Genomic DNA, 14,862 nt, shown 5'->3' on the forward strand with positions numbered 1-14,862 from the left:
TACACTCTGATGTGATGGGCAGGAAGACACATGCATTTCTAGCCCTCTCCAGCGCTGGGGTGAGGTGACTGGAAAGATCCTTTTGTGCTATTTAGGGAGACTCTCTAAAGAGAAGACAGGGGGATTTTATCTCTTTATCTTAGCCTTGTGAGGCACAAAATACCTCTTCTGTTATTTGCTCTCAGAGAGGGCTTATCTCTGATTTTAGGGCTTTGGTACTTAGGCTAGAGGTGAAAAATCCCTTTACTATCCTGTGTCAGACATCAGGTGATGTCAGGTGATTGGCAGGTGGGCATGGTTTGCCCAAATGGCCTTGTGGGCCTAATTAGGCCCATGGGCCCACAGTTCCCCGCTGTTGAGTTAATACACTGTTTAATTCCAGTTACCTTCACCCATTTTAGAGTACTCCTAATCTTGCTTTATCCATGAAATATTGTATGCGGTCACCGGAGAGAGAGAGAGAGAGAACACTGTGTTTCTTTTTTTAAAAAGTTTTCTTTTCTAGATTTGGTTTGCTAAATGTACTGCAGAAAACTAAATGATCGCAGAAGTACTTCTATAAAACCTCATACCCCCTTTAAAATCCCTTACCTGTATTTATGCAGTGCAGTGGACTCACAACTTGCGCGTGTTTAACTTGCTTGATTTCAACTTTACGCATTTGAGAGCTGACAGTTGAAATCACACAGATTAAACACACAAAAGGCAAAACGCTTAAAAGCAGGGTTTTCTCAGTGTAGAAAGAGCTTTTAATCTCTCAGACTTGCTAATGGGGCTCTCTGGTGAGATCTCACAGGAACTCAAGACAGCCCTGCCAGACAGCTGGTAAGCAAGGTGGAGCGCTTAAAAGCTCTCTGCCTTGCGTGTGGGGTAAGACCTGTTTTGTGCGCCAGCTCTGGAAGCTAAGATTGCTCATGAGAGGGAGGGCAGTACCAAGAGAGTGGGTTGACTATATGTGTTTTTGCATATGGGCACCACCCCCAGAATGTAACCCCCATGCAAAAGATGCAAAACCACTGTAAAACACCAGTATTCTTTTGCTTTATGTAGCGGTGCACATGGACTGCATTTTCCCTTAAATTCCTCCATAATGCTTCCTTAAGATTTTTGCTGAGTCCTTTTAAGGTCTTACCACCAGCAGCCACCCTAAATACCATCATTGTTTGGCTACTTTCTGCGAGACAGGGATATTTGGGGGTTGAGGGGCAATTGCGCATCAACTCAGCACTAAGTAGGGGACAAGGTGGGAAGATACTATATTCTCTCTCTCTCTCTCTCTCTCTGTGTGTGTGTGTGTGTGTGTGTGTGTGTGTGTGTGTGTAAGGTAACATTCAGACATTAGGTTATTCCATCATTCATAGTGGTACAGTCCTTTGAACTTGCACCATATGTTTTTTCTACATGTCTAGGCGTAACCCACAATATTTACAGGAGAAAATTTTTCATATTATTTGCGTTCATGCTTATTTCTGTACAAGCTGCTCCATGCAGCCTTGGAGACTTCTTAACAGATTGTTAGAAGTCAGAATATTTATCAGGTTAATATCACTTTTTGATTGGTCTCCCCATGGGTGATTCAGCTGGTTCACAACAGTAAAAATTCAGTCACTGTAATTATGATATATAAAGTTAAATGATTGCATCTATTTTGTCGGGTCCCTAAGCCAACTCTTCACCTTCTCATTTCACAGCTGCTTTCCTCACACAGTCTGTCTGCCTAGATGACACAACGGTAAAGTTTGAGATCTGGGACACAGCTGGTCAGGAAAGATATCACAGTTTGGCCCCTATGTATTACCGAGGGGCTCAAGCTGCCATTGTGGTGTATGACATAACCAACCAGGTAAGCATGCAGTGTTTGCTATCTTTTGGGGAGAAAGGGCAGAATCAAGGTTAAAACCAACAGTGTGGAGACCTCATACAATTACAGTGGAAGTGTCTATCAGCTGATGATGCCTCAGTTCCTTTTAACATCCTTTCCCATTTCAGATGAAGCTTGTTGGAAACAAGGGCCATCTAAAGACTTAAACACAGTCAATTATTGGTTAAAAACTTCAGGTGATTGCTGCCAAGTAAGACCCACTGTCTGACCAAAGCATTGCCTTGTTCACATTAAACCTTTGCTCTAAACAAGCTTCCCGACTAGTGGCTGATTTGTTATTTTTTGAAAAGTTAAAACCACAAGTTTGCACTTGCTCTGGAGTAAGCAACACAATTTCCTTGATGCCTCGAATAAATATGATCAACACCTCATAGAGGTCAGGGTAGTTCGGGGTTTTTTTAAAGGCAAATAATTTTAGATAGGTATAATTTACGCTCTGATACCTAGATAGGAATTTACACTCTAGAAAAACCTACTTAGGAAGTCCTACTGAGATGAGTGGAAATTACATTCAAGTTGCTGTGTTTAGGATTGCAGCCTAAGTGTGATGTTGCAGGAATTAAGAACCATGGTGCCTTTGCAGCATATCCTCCTGGGCCCCACCTGCCCCTTCCAGAGCAATTAGCTTTGACCTACCCCTCCCTTTTCAGAATTTTCTTTTACTCAGCACCCCCCTGGAGATCTACCTTATTTAAGCGAACAAACATTAAGACACTGACAAATTTGTGTTCTTTTGTATATCTATGTTTCTGCTTATGTCCTACAACATAGCAGAGAATGCTGTTGTTGCGAAGAAGACACCTTGAAGCTTGAAATTATAAAATCATTAAAATCCATGGGGTGGACCATGGAGTGAAGCCTGATGACTCAGTCCAATCTGCCCCAGGGACTGGGACAGTGCGGCAGCCCATCTACCATTGGCCAAATAAGCAGGCAAGCTGCAATCTACTTCCAGGCTTTGGGTGAAGCCGAAAAGGGTTCACCCAAGCCTAGGAAAACCCCTCTGATCCTGGGGAGACATTGTGACCATCCCACAATAGTGCCCAACCTGGCATTAAATATCATTAAACAACAGATGAAGCATGTATGAATGGATTTTCAAAATTTTCTTCTTTTTTATGCTTCCACTGCCCCCTTATTTTTATTCAATGCCCCGAATTTCACCCGAGTCTAGTACCGCCCCCCTGGATTGTTTCAGCACCCCCTTTGGGAAACACTGATCTGTGTGAAGCCACTGGGAGCTGTCATCAGGAGATGTGGAGCAAAGTCTCATCAATAGGCAGATGACACCCAGCTCCATCTCTCTGTTCTATCTGTATTGGGAAAAGCAGTTCTGGTGTCAGACCAGTGCTTGGAGGTGGTGATGGGCTGGAGGTGATGTACCTCTTTACCCAGGGCTTTGCCACCTGAGATGTATAATTTTAGGATCCACCCTATTTTTGTGGTTGTAAGTTGTTTTTAATGTTGCATTTTAAATTCTTGTAACCCGCCTTGTGGCCTTATGATGAGTGGTGGGGTAAGAAACTAAAATAATAGCAATCATAGTAGATTTTTGGTCTGATTATGACCTCAAGAACCTGCATGTCCACCAATAGACTGTTGCAGTGACAGTTGGAAGAAGCCTTTTGTTTCAACGTACTGCAGGTGCACATTGGGTGGGTTGGTTGACGATAGGAATCCTGGTCCCTTCTGACTGCACACCTGACATTTTGACCTCTCCTTTTCTGATAGGAAACGTTTGCACGAGCGAAAACATGGGTGAAAGAACTCCAGCGGCAAGCTAGCCCAAACATTGTCATAGCCTTAGCAGGAAATAAGGCGGATCTTGCCAATAAGCGCATGGTAGAGTATGAAGTAAGTAGAGCTTCTCAAACCCCTCAGATGTCTATTGTACTCATTCTTACTTCAAGACAGAAGGAATGGTCCATAGTTTGCCAGCCCGGGAGAGGGCATTCTCTCTGGCAGCCCCTCAGCTGTGGACTTCCCACCCCTAAGAGGTGCATCTGACACATTATTGCATAGTTTTCATCACATGCTGAAGACTTCTCTATCCTTGCCTTTGACACCTGAGATACAGAGTTTTAGGGCCTGGCCTATTTTTTTAAATCATTTTTTAAAAAGTGATTTTAATACTGTATTTTTAAATGGCTGTAACTCAACCTGGGAGCTAGTGATGAAGAGTGGGTAAGAAATCAAATTAATAATTATGATAATACAGTGGTACCTCGGTTTTTGAGCGTCTTGGAAGCCAAACGTTTCGCTTTTTGAACGCTGAAAACCTGGAATTGCTTCCATTTTCGAACGCGCCTCGAAAGCCGAACGGCTTGCACTGAGGTTTTTTCAATTTTCTCCATTGAAATTGCAGGCTGCCCTTTGCACCTCGGTTTTCGAACATTTCAGAAGTCGAATGGTCTTTCAGAACAAATTATGTTCGAAAACCGAGGTACCCCTGTATCAGGAGGAATATGCTTCCCTCTCCCTCCAAACCTCCCAACCTGATTTGTCACTCCTTCGAGATAGTCCAGCCTTTTGGTACTTTATTGTATTGTAAACAAAAAAAACCTGAGCAAGCCTGTCTGCCCAGATTGATCTGGGCAATCTAAAATATGCAGTCTTGTTCTAAAAGTAAGACCTACATTTGTTCTTTGCAGGAGGCCCAGGCTTATGCAGATGACAACAGTCTATTGTTTATGGAGACATCAGCCAAGACAGCAATGAATGTTAACGATCTCTTCCTGGCGATAGGTAACCCAAAGACACTACGTTGCATTGTTTATCGGGGCACTGTCTCTCTAAAGATTCATGTAGCTTCACTTTAAGTTGTACACTGAGTTCTGCAGCCTCCTGCTGCCTAGGGTTACTGCCCAGCAGCCAATGGCTGGAGCAGGTATTGGGCTAGACCCCCCCACCCTGTTGTAGCAGATGCAAATGCCAGCTAAAGAGAATGAAATGTGTCTTGCAAATATTCCGTCAGGTCTCAACTTGCAGAACAGCTAGAGACTTTTGGGCTTTCTTGACATGCTTCTTTTCAGACATCGTTATACCATGTGTAGCCTTCATATATTGGACCTTTGTGGGAATGGCCCCCAGGTACTGAGACCCACCTGAGGCATTCTGGGCTGCTGTATTGACAGGGTGGAAGTTTCACAGGTCTGCTTGCAGATGGAAAGGGCTGCAGGCCCTTAAATACAGGTTGAAGGGAGTATGCTGCTTCCTTCTCTCTCTCTCTCTCTCTCTCTCTCTCTCTCTCTCTCTCTCTCTCTCTCTCTCTCTCTCTCTCTCTTCCATCTCCCCTTTTTCTTAGTGAGTTTTCTGCCATGCTGCTACCTCCCAGCACGAGCCTGGTCCTCCATACATCAAATTTTGGCAAATGCTGAAATAAATAACCTGGTTACACCCATTTTCAGGAACAGGGCTAAGAGGGCTGCTACTGATGGGTATCAAGCTGTGCTCGTTCTGTTTTCCATTCTTTCCTATTACTGTTAATCCACGGCATTCTTAAGAATGAAAACATGACCAGCATAAAGGCCACAAGTACTGTACTTTCTGGCCATCGCAAAGCAATCTCATGTTAGGCAATATATTTACTTTCAAAGAGGGTTTCACCGTAATGTATCATTAGGATATTTTACAAAGAAATCAAAGAGTCTTGAAATGGGTGAAGATACTTTCCAAGGACTTCCACAGGCGCAGGAAGCCCTGCCTATTTACACTGACACAGGAAAAGGTAAAGGGACCCCTGACCATTAGGTCCAGTCGTGACCGACTGGGGTTGCAGCGCTCATCTCGCTTTATTGGCCGAGGGAGCCGGCATAAAGCTTCCGGGTCATGTGGCCAGCATGACTAAGCCACTTCTGGTGAACCAGAGCAGCACACGGAAACACCGTTTACCTTCCCGCCGGAGCAGTACCTATTTATCTACTTGCACTTTGACGTGCTTTCGAACTGCTAGGTTGGCAGGAGCTGGGACTGAGCAACGGGAGCTCACCCCGTTGCGGGGATTCGCACTGCCGACCTTCTGATTGGCAAGCCCTAGGCTCTGTGGTTTAACCCACAGCGCCACCCACACCCCTTAATGGCACTAGTAGGGGTCCTCATACTGAACATTATACTTGGTAGCACTTTGCATCTCTGAACGCTTTAGCCTTTCCTTCCCATAGGTCCTGCCTTTCCATTTCCTTTACTTTATTTTGCTGGCTGTTATATGAAGTGCTGTAGCCAAACCATGGAGGAATAGGAGCTGCATAGCTGTGCTTTGCCATATGCCTGCAGACATGTTTTGTTGTCTATTGCACTCCCTCCCTCCCCCTTTAATTTTTTTTATCACCTGCAGTCATTGGTTGGACTGCAAGACAGAGTATTTCAGGAAACTCAGAACTTTCCCCTTGATTCCTCAGTGTGTGCTTTGCAGGATGAGTTGGCTCTACCTGCATATTCTTCTTTAAACAGAAGTTGCAACACATAGCCCTGCCCTGGATTAGGAAAGTGGCCTAAAACTGCTGGCTATTACCAGTGGCAATGCTACATGCTTTTCGCCTGCACTTCAGGCTTACAATTGCATCTCTCATCTGCTTTGGGTAAATGATCATGTATGAGCGGCTAATCCAAACGGCAAGTCCAAATTCAGACTCTTGGAGGCGGCAGAGGCGGGGGGGGGGGGAGTGAAGGAAATACCTCCATAGCCCCCACCACTGCTCCACTTGAGAGGGGGGCGGTTTCCTAGAACAAACCAGCCCCTTTATAAATTCCAGTTTAGCAGGAATGTGAAATATTTCTGCGGAACTCTATGGTCCATTGAAACTGTCGCTGTTCAAACCTCCCTTGCTTTCAATCTAACACATATTTGTAGTTACCTTGGTGGAACTATAACGGAGATTTGTCAGCCACTGTTAAGGAAACCTAACATTAACAGTACGGAAGCTGAGCAATACGAGAACTGCAGACAGCTTGTTGCACCTGCCATTTGGAGCATTAAAAATAAGTGAGTTGGGAAGGCTTTAGGAGATAGAGGAGTTCCAGATTTCTGCATAGCCGAAATGTCCTTGTTCCAAACTTTACTCCTGTTGTTTAATCCCAAAGCGGGACAAACCCAGGAAGTTCCCCCACACCTAACACATATCGTTTTTTTTCTCCTTCTAGCTAAGAAGCTGCCAAAGAGCGAGCCCCAGAGCACAGGGGGTGCCGTGGGTCGGAATCGAGGGGTGGACCTTCACGAGCAGTCCCAGCAGAACAAGAGCCAGTGTTGCAGCAACTAAACGGTGGCATTAAAGCAGCCGGCGAGAGATAAGATATAACCTCCATTTCCGCCCCACCACACCACACCTCACCTCCAATAACAGCATCGGCGCACTTGGAAGCCGCCCTCCCTCCCTCCCTTCTCCCGAGAGCTCCGTTTAACTGCACTTCTAATGCTTCAGAAACCACCACCAGACGTCTGTTACCACCACCCCCCACAAGGAAAGTGGAGATAGACCGACCGGGGACTTAACTTCCAAAAACAAACTCTTTCTTCACTTTGTATTATAGGTGCAAATAGCTACCTAATTACTCTGATTCCCCTGCTCTGTTTTCTCCAGATAACATTTCCTCTCCTCTCTCTACCCAACCCCTCCCTCTCCACCGCTGTCTTTGCTCTGTGTTCTTGGTCCTGTAACATCCACCCTCTCTTTACCTCCACCTCCCTTTATTTTGTTTAATGCTATGTGGGGTGGGGTGGGGAGGGTCACAACCGAGGGAGATCTTAATTCTTGTAGATTCATTTTTAAGAGCGAGGTTGAATGGGCTCCCTCAAGAAAATGCATTTTTGAGGGGGTCCTCCCAGAGTTGTTTTTTAATTTCCTTTTTTCCCGGTTTTCAGAAAAGCTGCAGTGTCCTTCATTTATCTTTTTTTCCAGGGCAGCCTTTTGTGGCTGGGTCGGAGAGGAAGATTGTATCTGAACTTTCGCTCGTGTCTTGCTTGCTATGACCTGAATGTGGCCCTTGGTGTCAGTGACATAAATCTGAGAATCATGCGTGTACAAGTGTAGAATATCGGAATTTGTTTCCTCAGACCCTCAGATAGCCCTTGATTTTGATGCCTTAGAAGTTTTGGCGGCCGGGATAGTGTAGCAGAGGGAGAGGAGTGGCAGCGTTGACCTGCAGAAGACCAGCTTTCCAAGTCAAAAAGGCGACTGTATCTCCTCCTGTTGTGTTAACGTTCAGGTTGCTGTTTGCAGGATGTGCTTCAGTTATCAAGAGCCCCATTAAGAGAGATTCTATGCTCTGCTCAAAATGGGTGTGGCCTGCTGTCTGAAAGAAGAATGTGCAAGGGAAGTCAAGCTCCCTTTGTTCAGCTGGGATACAGTAGAGGAGCCTGCTGAAGTTTCCTTTTGAGAGCTTCTTCCTGCACCTGTATGCACAGCCTTGCACGTTGCGCAGAACTTTTGTTCTAAAGTTGCCAAAAGGAGAAAGGCCATTGGGTCCTTGGGAGAAGGCTGGGGCTACGGGTGTAGGCAAGTCAGAAACAGGACAACATGCTAGATGGGAGGAGAGCTGCTAGTAGGAGGACCAGTACTGTACTTTCTAAACCCTTTTTCCTGCCAGGGAGCGCCCAGCTTGCCTTTTGGCTTTTTCCTATACCCTTTGCAGAACCCCCCTGTGTACAAACCCAGTCTTGCCCTAGGAAGCTGTCGAGAGGTGGCAGTCTAGAGCGGTAAAGCAGCCCCTTCTGTCTTCAACCCCTCTCAGACCCCAAGGGCTGTTTAAACTTGATAAGTGTTTGTGCCCTGTTTGTGTTCTGTTTTCTCTGTAAATAGTACAGCACAAATTTGTATAAATTAAAGGGGGCGGGTGGTTGTGGGATTTTTACTTCCCTGCTATTAGCTGAACAAAGTAATAGCTTTTAAAATTTAGCTGTAGATAGTGCTGACCTGTAAAGGCAACGCATGCTACCATATCTCACCCACATTTTGCTCTCTGAAGAGCTAGCAGCAGCCCAGCATCTCGGTTAGAAATGGCTCCTCTTCTGACAGTGGCCTTCACCAGGGTAAATAGCACCTTCCCGCCTCCATCCCTCCTGGCATTTTTTTCTTGAAGCCTCAAGCATGAGTACAGCTTCTAAAATGTTAAGTGTTCCACAGTGCTGTCCACATCTTGGCAGCGAATCAGCTGGCTACCCACAGAAGCATCTCTTGGGTGTACTCTGTTGGCTCCCCCATGCAGACTTCTCACATATGGTTGAATGTTACTGTGGGAGAGCTTGGAACGGATTATGTTTAAGCACACACACACACACACCTGCACACCCTTTCCCATTATTTCCCCCGGCATGGTTTGAAGCACTCTCATTTTCCACACGCTTGCACCTGTCGCTTGATACAGGTTTGCATTTACTTGCCTCTTCCCATTCACCAGTGCAACTTAAATGGCTGATGTTCACCCAAGCAAGATGTGTGCATTTAGGGCTTTGCTCTTAGTCATAAGTTGAAACGGTTAAATCCTGTACCGCTGACAGCATGCGGCGTTATTCTGCTGCCTTTGAAATGGCCTTCTACCGGTGGCTGTATATGAGCTGGGAGCAACTAAGGAAGGAGCCGGACAAATCTGTCTACACGAGGCTTTGAGCAAGAAAACTCAAAATCTAAGTTAACTGGAAGTAATGTGTGCTGTGACTTGGCCCATCCAATTGACACGTGTGCAGAGTTGCTCCACGCCGCAATTGTGCATGGAATTTCTGATGTCAGTGTTGATAAAGATTTTAGGAGTGCCATAGCACTTCCCCAGTATTTATTTTGTGCTCTCAAGCTTCACTTGTGTCTCAAGAGCGGAGCTGTGGGGGGGGGGGGAGGACCCTGAAATGGAGCCTTGCGCCTTCAGCTGCATTCACTGTTAAAACCTACTTCACAGAGAGTTCCATCTTTTTGTTATGCACATGTAATGTGGTGTTCATGGCCCTCCAGAAGGACCTAGGAGCAGGAACAAGCGTGCCCTATCCCATTCCAACAAAGCTAAGGTGCTGTTTTGCTCTCGGCTCATGGCAAAGCAAAAATAGATTTTGCATTTAAATACAAAAAATAATAATCCCTAATGCTTTCATCTTGCTCACAAATTTTGGTTACTGCTTCCTGGCTAGTTCCTAGACCAAGTAAGGACACTGCAGCTTTTTGCTATTAAAAACCACACCCTTTCTCTTCTGCTTACTCTACTCTTCTGAACAGTTTGGTTTTTCTTTATTTTATTTTTCTTTTGAGAAAGCTCTTACATTGCATTTAAAATAACAATCATGGTAACAGAATTTCAACTGCTGATTTACCAATGTATTTAATGTAAGTAAAAAAAAAAAAATCAGTGTATTAGATGAACTTTCTTCTTTATTTCGATTTGAGATAAGCGACTTGGATGGTTCTGAACACAAGCTTGAGATGACTCTTGCCCTTTTGCAAAATGAATGGTGGCATCAAAGCAGGGACATTGCAGTCATATAGGCTGATTAGAGGCCAACACTTTGGTTCAAGAGGTGACCCCCAAATATTAGGCAACACTTTGATTTTGTGTTTCTTTTGTTAAGCTCCACTGAGACAGCAAGAGCTATAAACTCTTAAGTCACTTAATTAACACGAATTAGTTAACCCTTAAAACCTTGAGCCACAGCCCTTTACTTTCTGTTGAAAGTGGCAACAGAATCAGCATGGGAAGGTATAGCTAGGCAAACTGAATATAGAAAGTTTTTTGAAAAACAGAAACAAAAACTTAACATGTTCGTAGCAGCAGACCTGATCTGGTAGCAATGTAGGGAGTTTACTTCAGTAAACCTGGAATTCCTCAATAACAAATTCTCTTACAGTTTGGACAACAGTGTAATCTTTACGACCAGATAGACCCATGTTTACTAAGCAGTCCTCATCTCAATAGGATCTTACTTCCAAATAAGTTTTCCTAGGATTGCAGCCATAATCTGATATCTATGGCTTTCTTCTGGAAATGTGATTCACCCTGCAGGATGGGCATGGGAAAATTCCATACACCTAGGTATACTGTGGAAATTTCCACCCTAGGGACCACCCGCCTGGAAAAAACCCCTGACATGATCAGTGTTAATGGAGTTTGCTTAATGGCAGTCAAAGCTCCCAATGAAGTCTAATGCAATGTACATTGGGGTGGGGGGATGTAAATGAGACACTTGAAAATACTGGCAGAGGCAGCAAAAGAATGCGCTTAAGAACTGGTGATAGTTGTCCACTTGTTCCTGGTAAGGAGTTCAAGTGTATTTTCAGAGGATGCGGTGAAGAGAGGCTAAATGAAATTGTCAATTTCCAAATCTCGAGGAGCCAAACCCCACACATGCATTTGGGGTGGGAGATGCCAAGCTTTCTAACATTAGAACAGGAAGGCCAATGGGGGGAAAGTTCACGATCCCTTAGTATACACACCCCAACCTATAGAACTTGGACTGTGCTCAGTAACCACCTTCTATTTCCAGGGTAAATAGTGGGCATGTCCCGGCTGAAAGCGCTCGATACTTTGCACTATTTTGATTTGCCCTTTGGCGCTTAAAAGTGTCAAAATGCTACCTTCTATGATAAGGGTATCCGCTAGCTAATGTAGGACACCCAGGTAAAGGGTAAAGGGACCCCTGACCATTAGGTCCAGTCGTGACTGACTCTGGGGTTGCGGTGCTCATCTCGCTTTATTGGCCGAGGGAGCCGGCGTACAGCTTCTGGGTCATGTGGCCAGCATGACTAAGCCGCTTCTGGCGAACCAGAGCAGCGCACGGAAACGCCGTTTACCTTCCCGCCGGAGCGGTACCTATTTATCTACTTGCACTTTGATGTGCTTTCGAACTGCTAGGTTGGCAGGAGCAGGGACCGAACAATGGGAGCTCACCCCATCGCGGGGATTCAAACCGTCGACCTTCTGATCGGCAAGTCCTAGGCTCTGTGATTTAACCCACAGTGCCACCCGCTTCCTGTGCGACACCCAGGCAAACATCTTAATATTTCTGGTTAACTTACTGGATCACTAGCTTACCATGAGCTGCATTCTGCATATGCTGTAATACTTGGCAGCTGAAACAAAAATTGCTCTGTAACTGATGGCTTGTGAAGTAGTATTCATACCTAGGCTACATACTCTTAAAATCCTTCCACTCAAGAGGACATTTCTTCTATGTGGCTAGCAGACATGTTCAAATCAGAGAAATAGTAGCAAGGCATAGGCAAACACGGCCCTTCAGATGTTTTGGGACTACAATTCCCATCATCCCTGACCACTGGTCCTGTTAGCTAGGGATCATGGGAGTTGTAGTCCCAAAACATCTGGAGAGCTGAGTTTGCCTATGACTGGTTTACCATAACAGAGTGAGGGAGCAAGTGAAAATCAGCAGAAGCCCTTTGGTAAATCCAGATTGGCTTCCTTTATTCCTTGTCAACAATTGATATTTGTGGCTGTATTTTCACAATGTGCCCACTAGATGGCGCTGCTGTATAAACTGCCAGTTTCCTGGAAAAGTTCGTGTAGTATGAGGGGTTGGTACCAGAAGTGATTGAAAGAAACCTTGCTTTTCCTCTCCCTCTGCTTGATCAGACTGGTAGATTGATTGTTTACATATTTAACAAATAAACCCAAAGGACATGTTGAATATAAGGTAAAGGTAAAGGGACCCCTGACCATTAGGTCCAGTCGTGGCCGACTCTGGGGTTGCGGTGCTCATCTCGCTTTATTGGCCGAGGGAGCCGGTGTACAGCTTCCGGGTCATGTGGCCAGCAGGACTAAGCTGCTTCTGGCGAACCAGAGCAGCACACGGAAACGCCGTTTACCTTCCCGCTGGAGCGGTACCTATTTATCTACTTGCATGCTGACGTGCTTTTGAACTGCTAAGTTGGCAGGAATGTTTAATATAAAGGGGGCCAAAAACCAAGATTGCTTAATGTTCCCAACCCAACAAAAGAATTGCCTAAATCCCACTACAACCTGGTTAATTGATACCTATACAGTGGTACCTCAGATTACATACGCTTCAGGTTACAGACTCCGCTAACCCAGAAATATTACCTCGGGTTAAGAACTTTGCTTCAGGATAAGAACAGAAATCGTGCTCCGGCGGCGCAGCAGCAGCAGGAGGCCCCATTAGGTAAAGTGGTGCTTCAGGTTAAGAACAGTTTCAGGTTAAGAACGGACCTTCGGAACAAGTTAAGTATTTAACCTGAGGTACCACTGTATAGCGGGTGAGGATTGATCCTGCTGCCTCCAGAAAAGAAATCCAAACTAGAATAACAAGAGTCCAGTGTTTGGCCTAAATGGATGTGACTGAAGAAGCAAAGTAGAGTTGCCAAGCTTATCCAGTCTTCCTCCTCAGTTCCTTTTGGTAGCAACATGACTGTCCGTCATAAATTATTTTAATATTAACGTATCTTGTTGCCAGTTCAGCAGGGCAGTCAAAGCAGGCACAGGAAAACAGAGACAAAATCTGCCCATGTTGAACCAGACAAGAGAGCTCTTTAGACTGCTAGAACTGATTCTACACTTGAGATCAATTACCGTATTTTTCGCTCTGTAAGACGCACCAGACCACAAGACGCACCTAGTTTTTGGAGGAGGAAAACAAGAAAAAAAAATATTCTGAATCTCAGAAGCCAGAACAGCAAGAGGGATCGCTGCGCAAGTGAAAGCAGCAATCCCTCTTGCTGCTCTGGCTTCTGGGATAGCTGTGCAGCCTGCATTCACTCCATAAGACGCACACACATTTCCCCTTTTTAGGAGGGAAAAAGTGAGTCTTATAGAGTAAAAAATACGGTAATTTGTATGTAGAGCCGAGTCCTACGAAATCCCACAGAATTCAGTAGGATGCAAGGGAGTAATTATATATAGAATTGCAACCCAACTACTAGCTGTTTTGGAGAAGGATACCTTTTCGTATGAAGAGGCCTGAGGGTTAAGTCTCCTAGGAATCGCTCCCAATTGAGAGCCATTATTCATCTAAACACCTAACTAAAGCATCCTTGAAAATTTGGAAGCTAGTAGCAAGGCAACAATTGTTTCACCATGTATTATGCAGCCAGTTTAAAATCCAAGAATATAGGTATGCCAGTGTTGTCATTATTAAAATGCTTCTCAGCTGCCATTCATGCCTGGGGAAAGAGGGTTCACAATTCCAATAAAAGCCATGAAATAAAATGCATCACAATCTATAATAGGCGAGCGCCTGAGTGCACAGAAATATGGGTCTTCAGAAAACAAAGCACATCCAAATTGGTGCTTGTCTCAGTTCAGATGGGAGGTGGTTCTATAAGCAGTAACACTAAAAAACAAAAAAACACTCTTAAAAACCCTTCAACAGGTTGTTTCAAGATGGGCTGGGACCTCATTCAAAGATCTTTATAGTTCTCTTGTTCACTTGACCAGGTTTGAAAGAAGGATATAGATCTTTGCCCTCTTGACCAGTGCATTTCAGCCTACATTAGCACAAAATCTGCTCTTTATAAAAGTAAGGTTGCATAGGACAAAATGGTGTTTTTTTATTCACTTTTGTACTCAAGTTCCCCAAGTTTGAAGTGATAAACGTATATTGATTATTATTTTTTACAATCAATATATTTTTAAGCTAATTAGATTTAAAAAGCAACATTAGCGATTACACACACACAGACACAGGTGTGTGCAAGTACCGCCTGATTAATTCTGTAAATGGCTGAATAATTTATATAGTTCTGCTTCCTCTTTAAATCTTACATACACTGCATTTTACTGATTGCCAACAGTCACTGGTGTATCTCAGTTCTTCAACATCTATGAAGTTTGTATGCAAATGTTGGCGCTCAGTCTAACACTTCAGCTGCGATAAATTGAGCATCAATTCTGACACCTGCCAACTGACATACCAGCAGAGGCGCACTGAATATAATGGTGTTTGCTGTGTAGAAGACTTGTGGTTTATCCTTATAACAAAATTCCATTTTCAAAATAGTCCTTAAGCATCCTTCTGCTTAGTCAGCTATATACTTCTG

The 14,862-nt window shown here is 44.5% G+C and overlaps 1 protein-coding gene across 6 annotated transcripts in view; it reads left to right on the forward strand.

Moving 5' to 3' along the window:
* The window catches only part of RAB5B (RAB5B, member RAS oncogene family), a 28,084-nt gene extending 17,872 nt beyond the window's left edge, over positions 1 to 10,212 (forward strand). For all 6 annotated transcript variants that reach the window (XM_081899014.1, XM_081899016.1, XM_081899012.1 and 3 more), the window contains 4 exons: positions 1,692 to 1,843; positions 3,614 to 3,736; positions 4,534 to 4,627; positions 7,022 to 10,212. In XM_081899014.1, coding sequence (XP_081755140.1) covers positions 1,692 to 1,843; positions 3,614 to 3,736; positions 4,534 to 4,627; positions 7,022 to 7,137 — 485 coding nt within the window. In that variant the 3' untranslated portion in view covers positions 7,138 to 10,212. The remainder of the gene's footprint in view (positions 1 to 1,691; positions 1,844 to 3,613; positions 3,737 to 4,533; positions 4,628 to 7,021) is intronic.
* The last annotated feature ends 4,650 nt before the right edge of the window (positions 10,213 to 14,862 follow it).

This window comes from Podarcis melisellensis, assembly GCF_964234715.1.
Source record: "Podarcis melisellensis genome assembly, chromosome: 2".
Taxonomy (NCBI): domain Eukaryota; kingdom Metazoa; phylum Chordata; class Lepidosauria; order Squamata; family Lacertidae; genus Podarcis; species Podarcis melisellensis.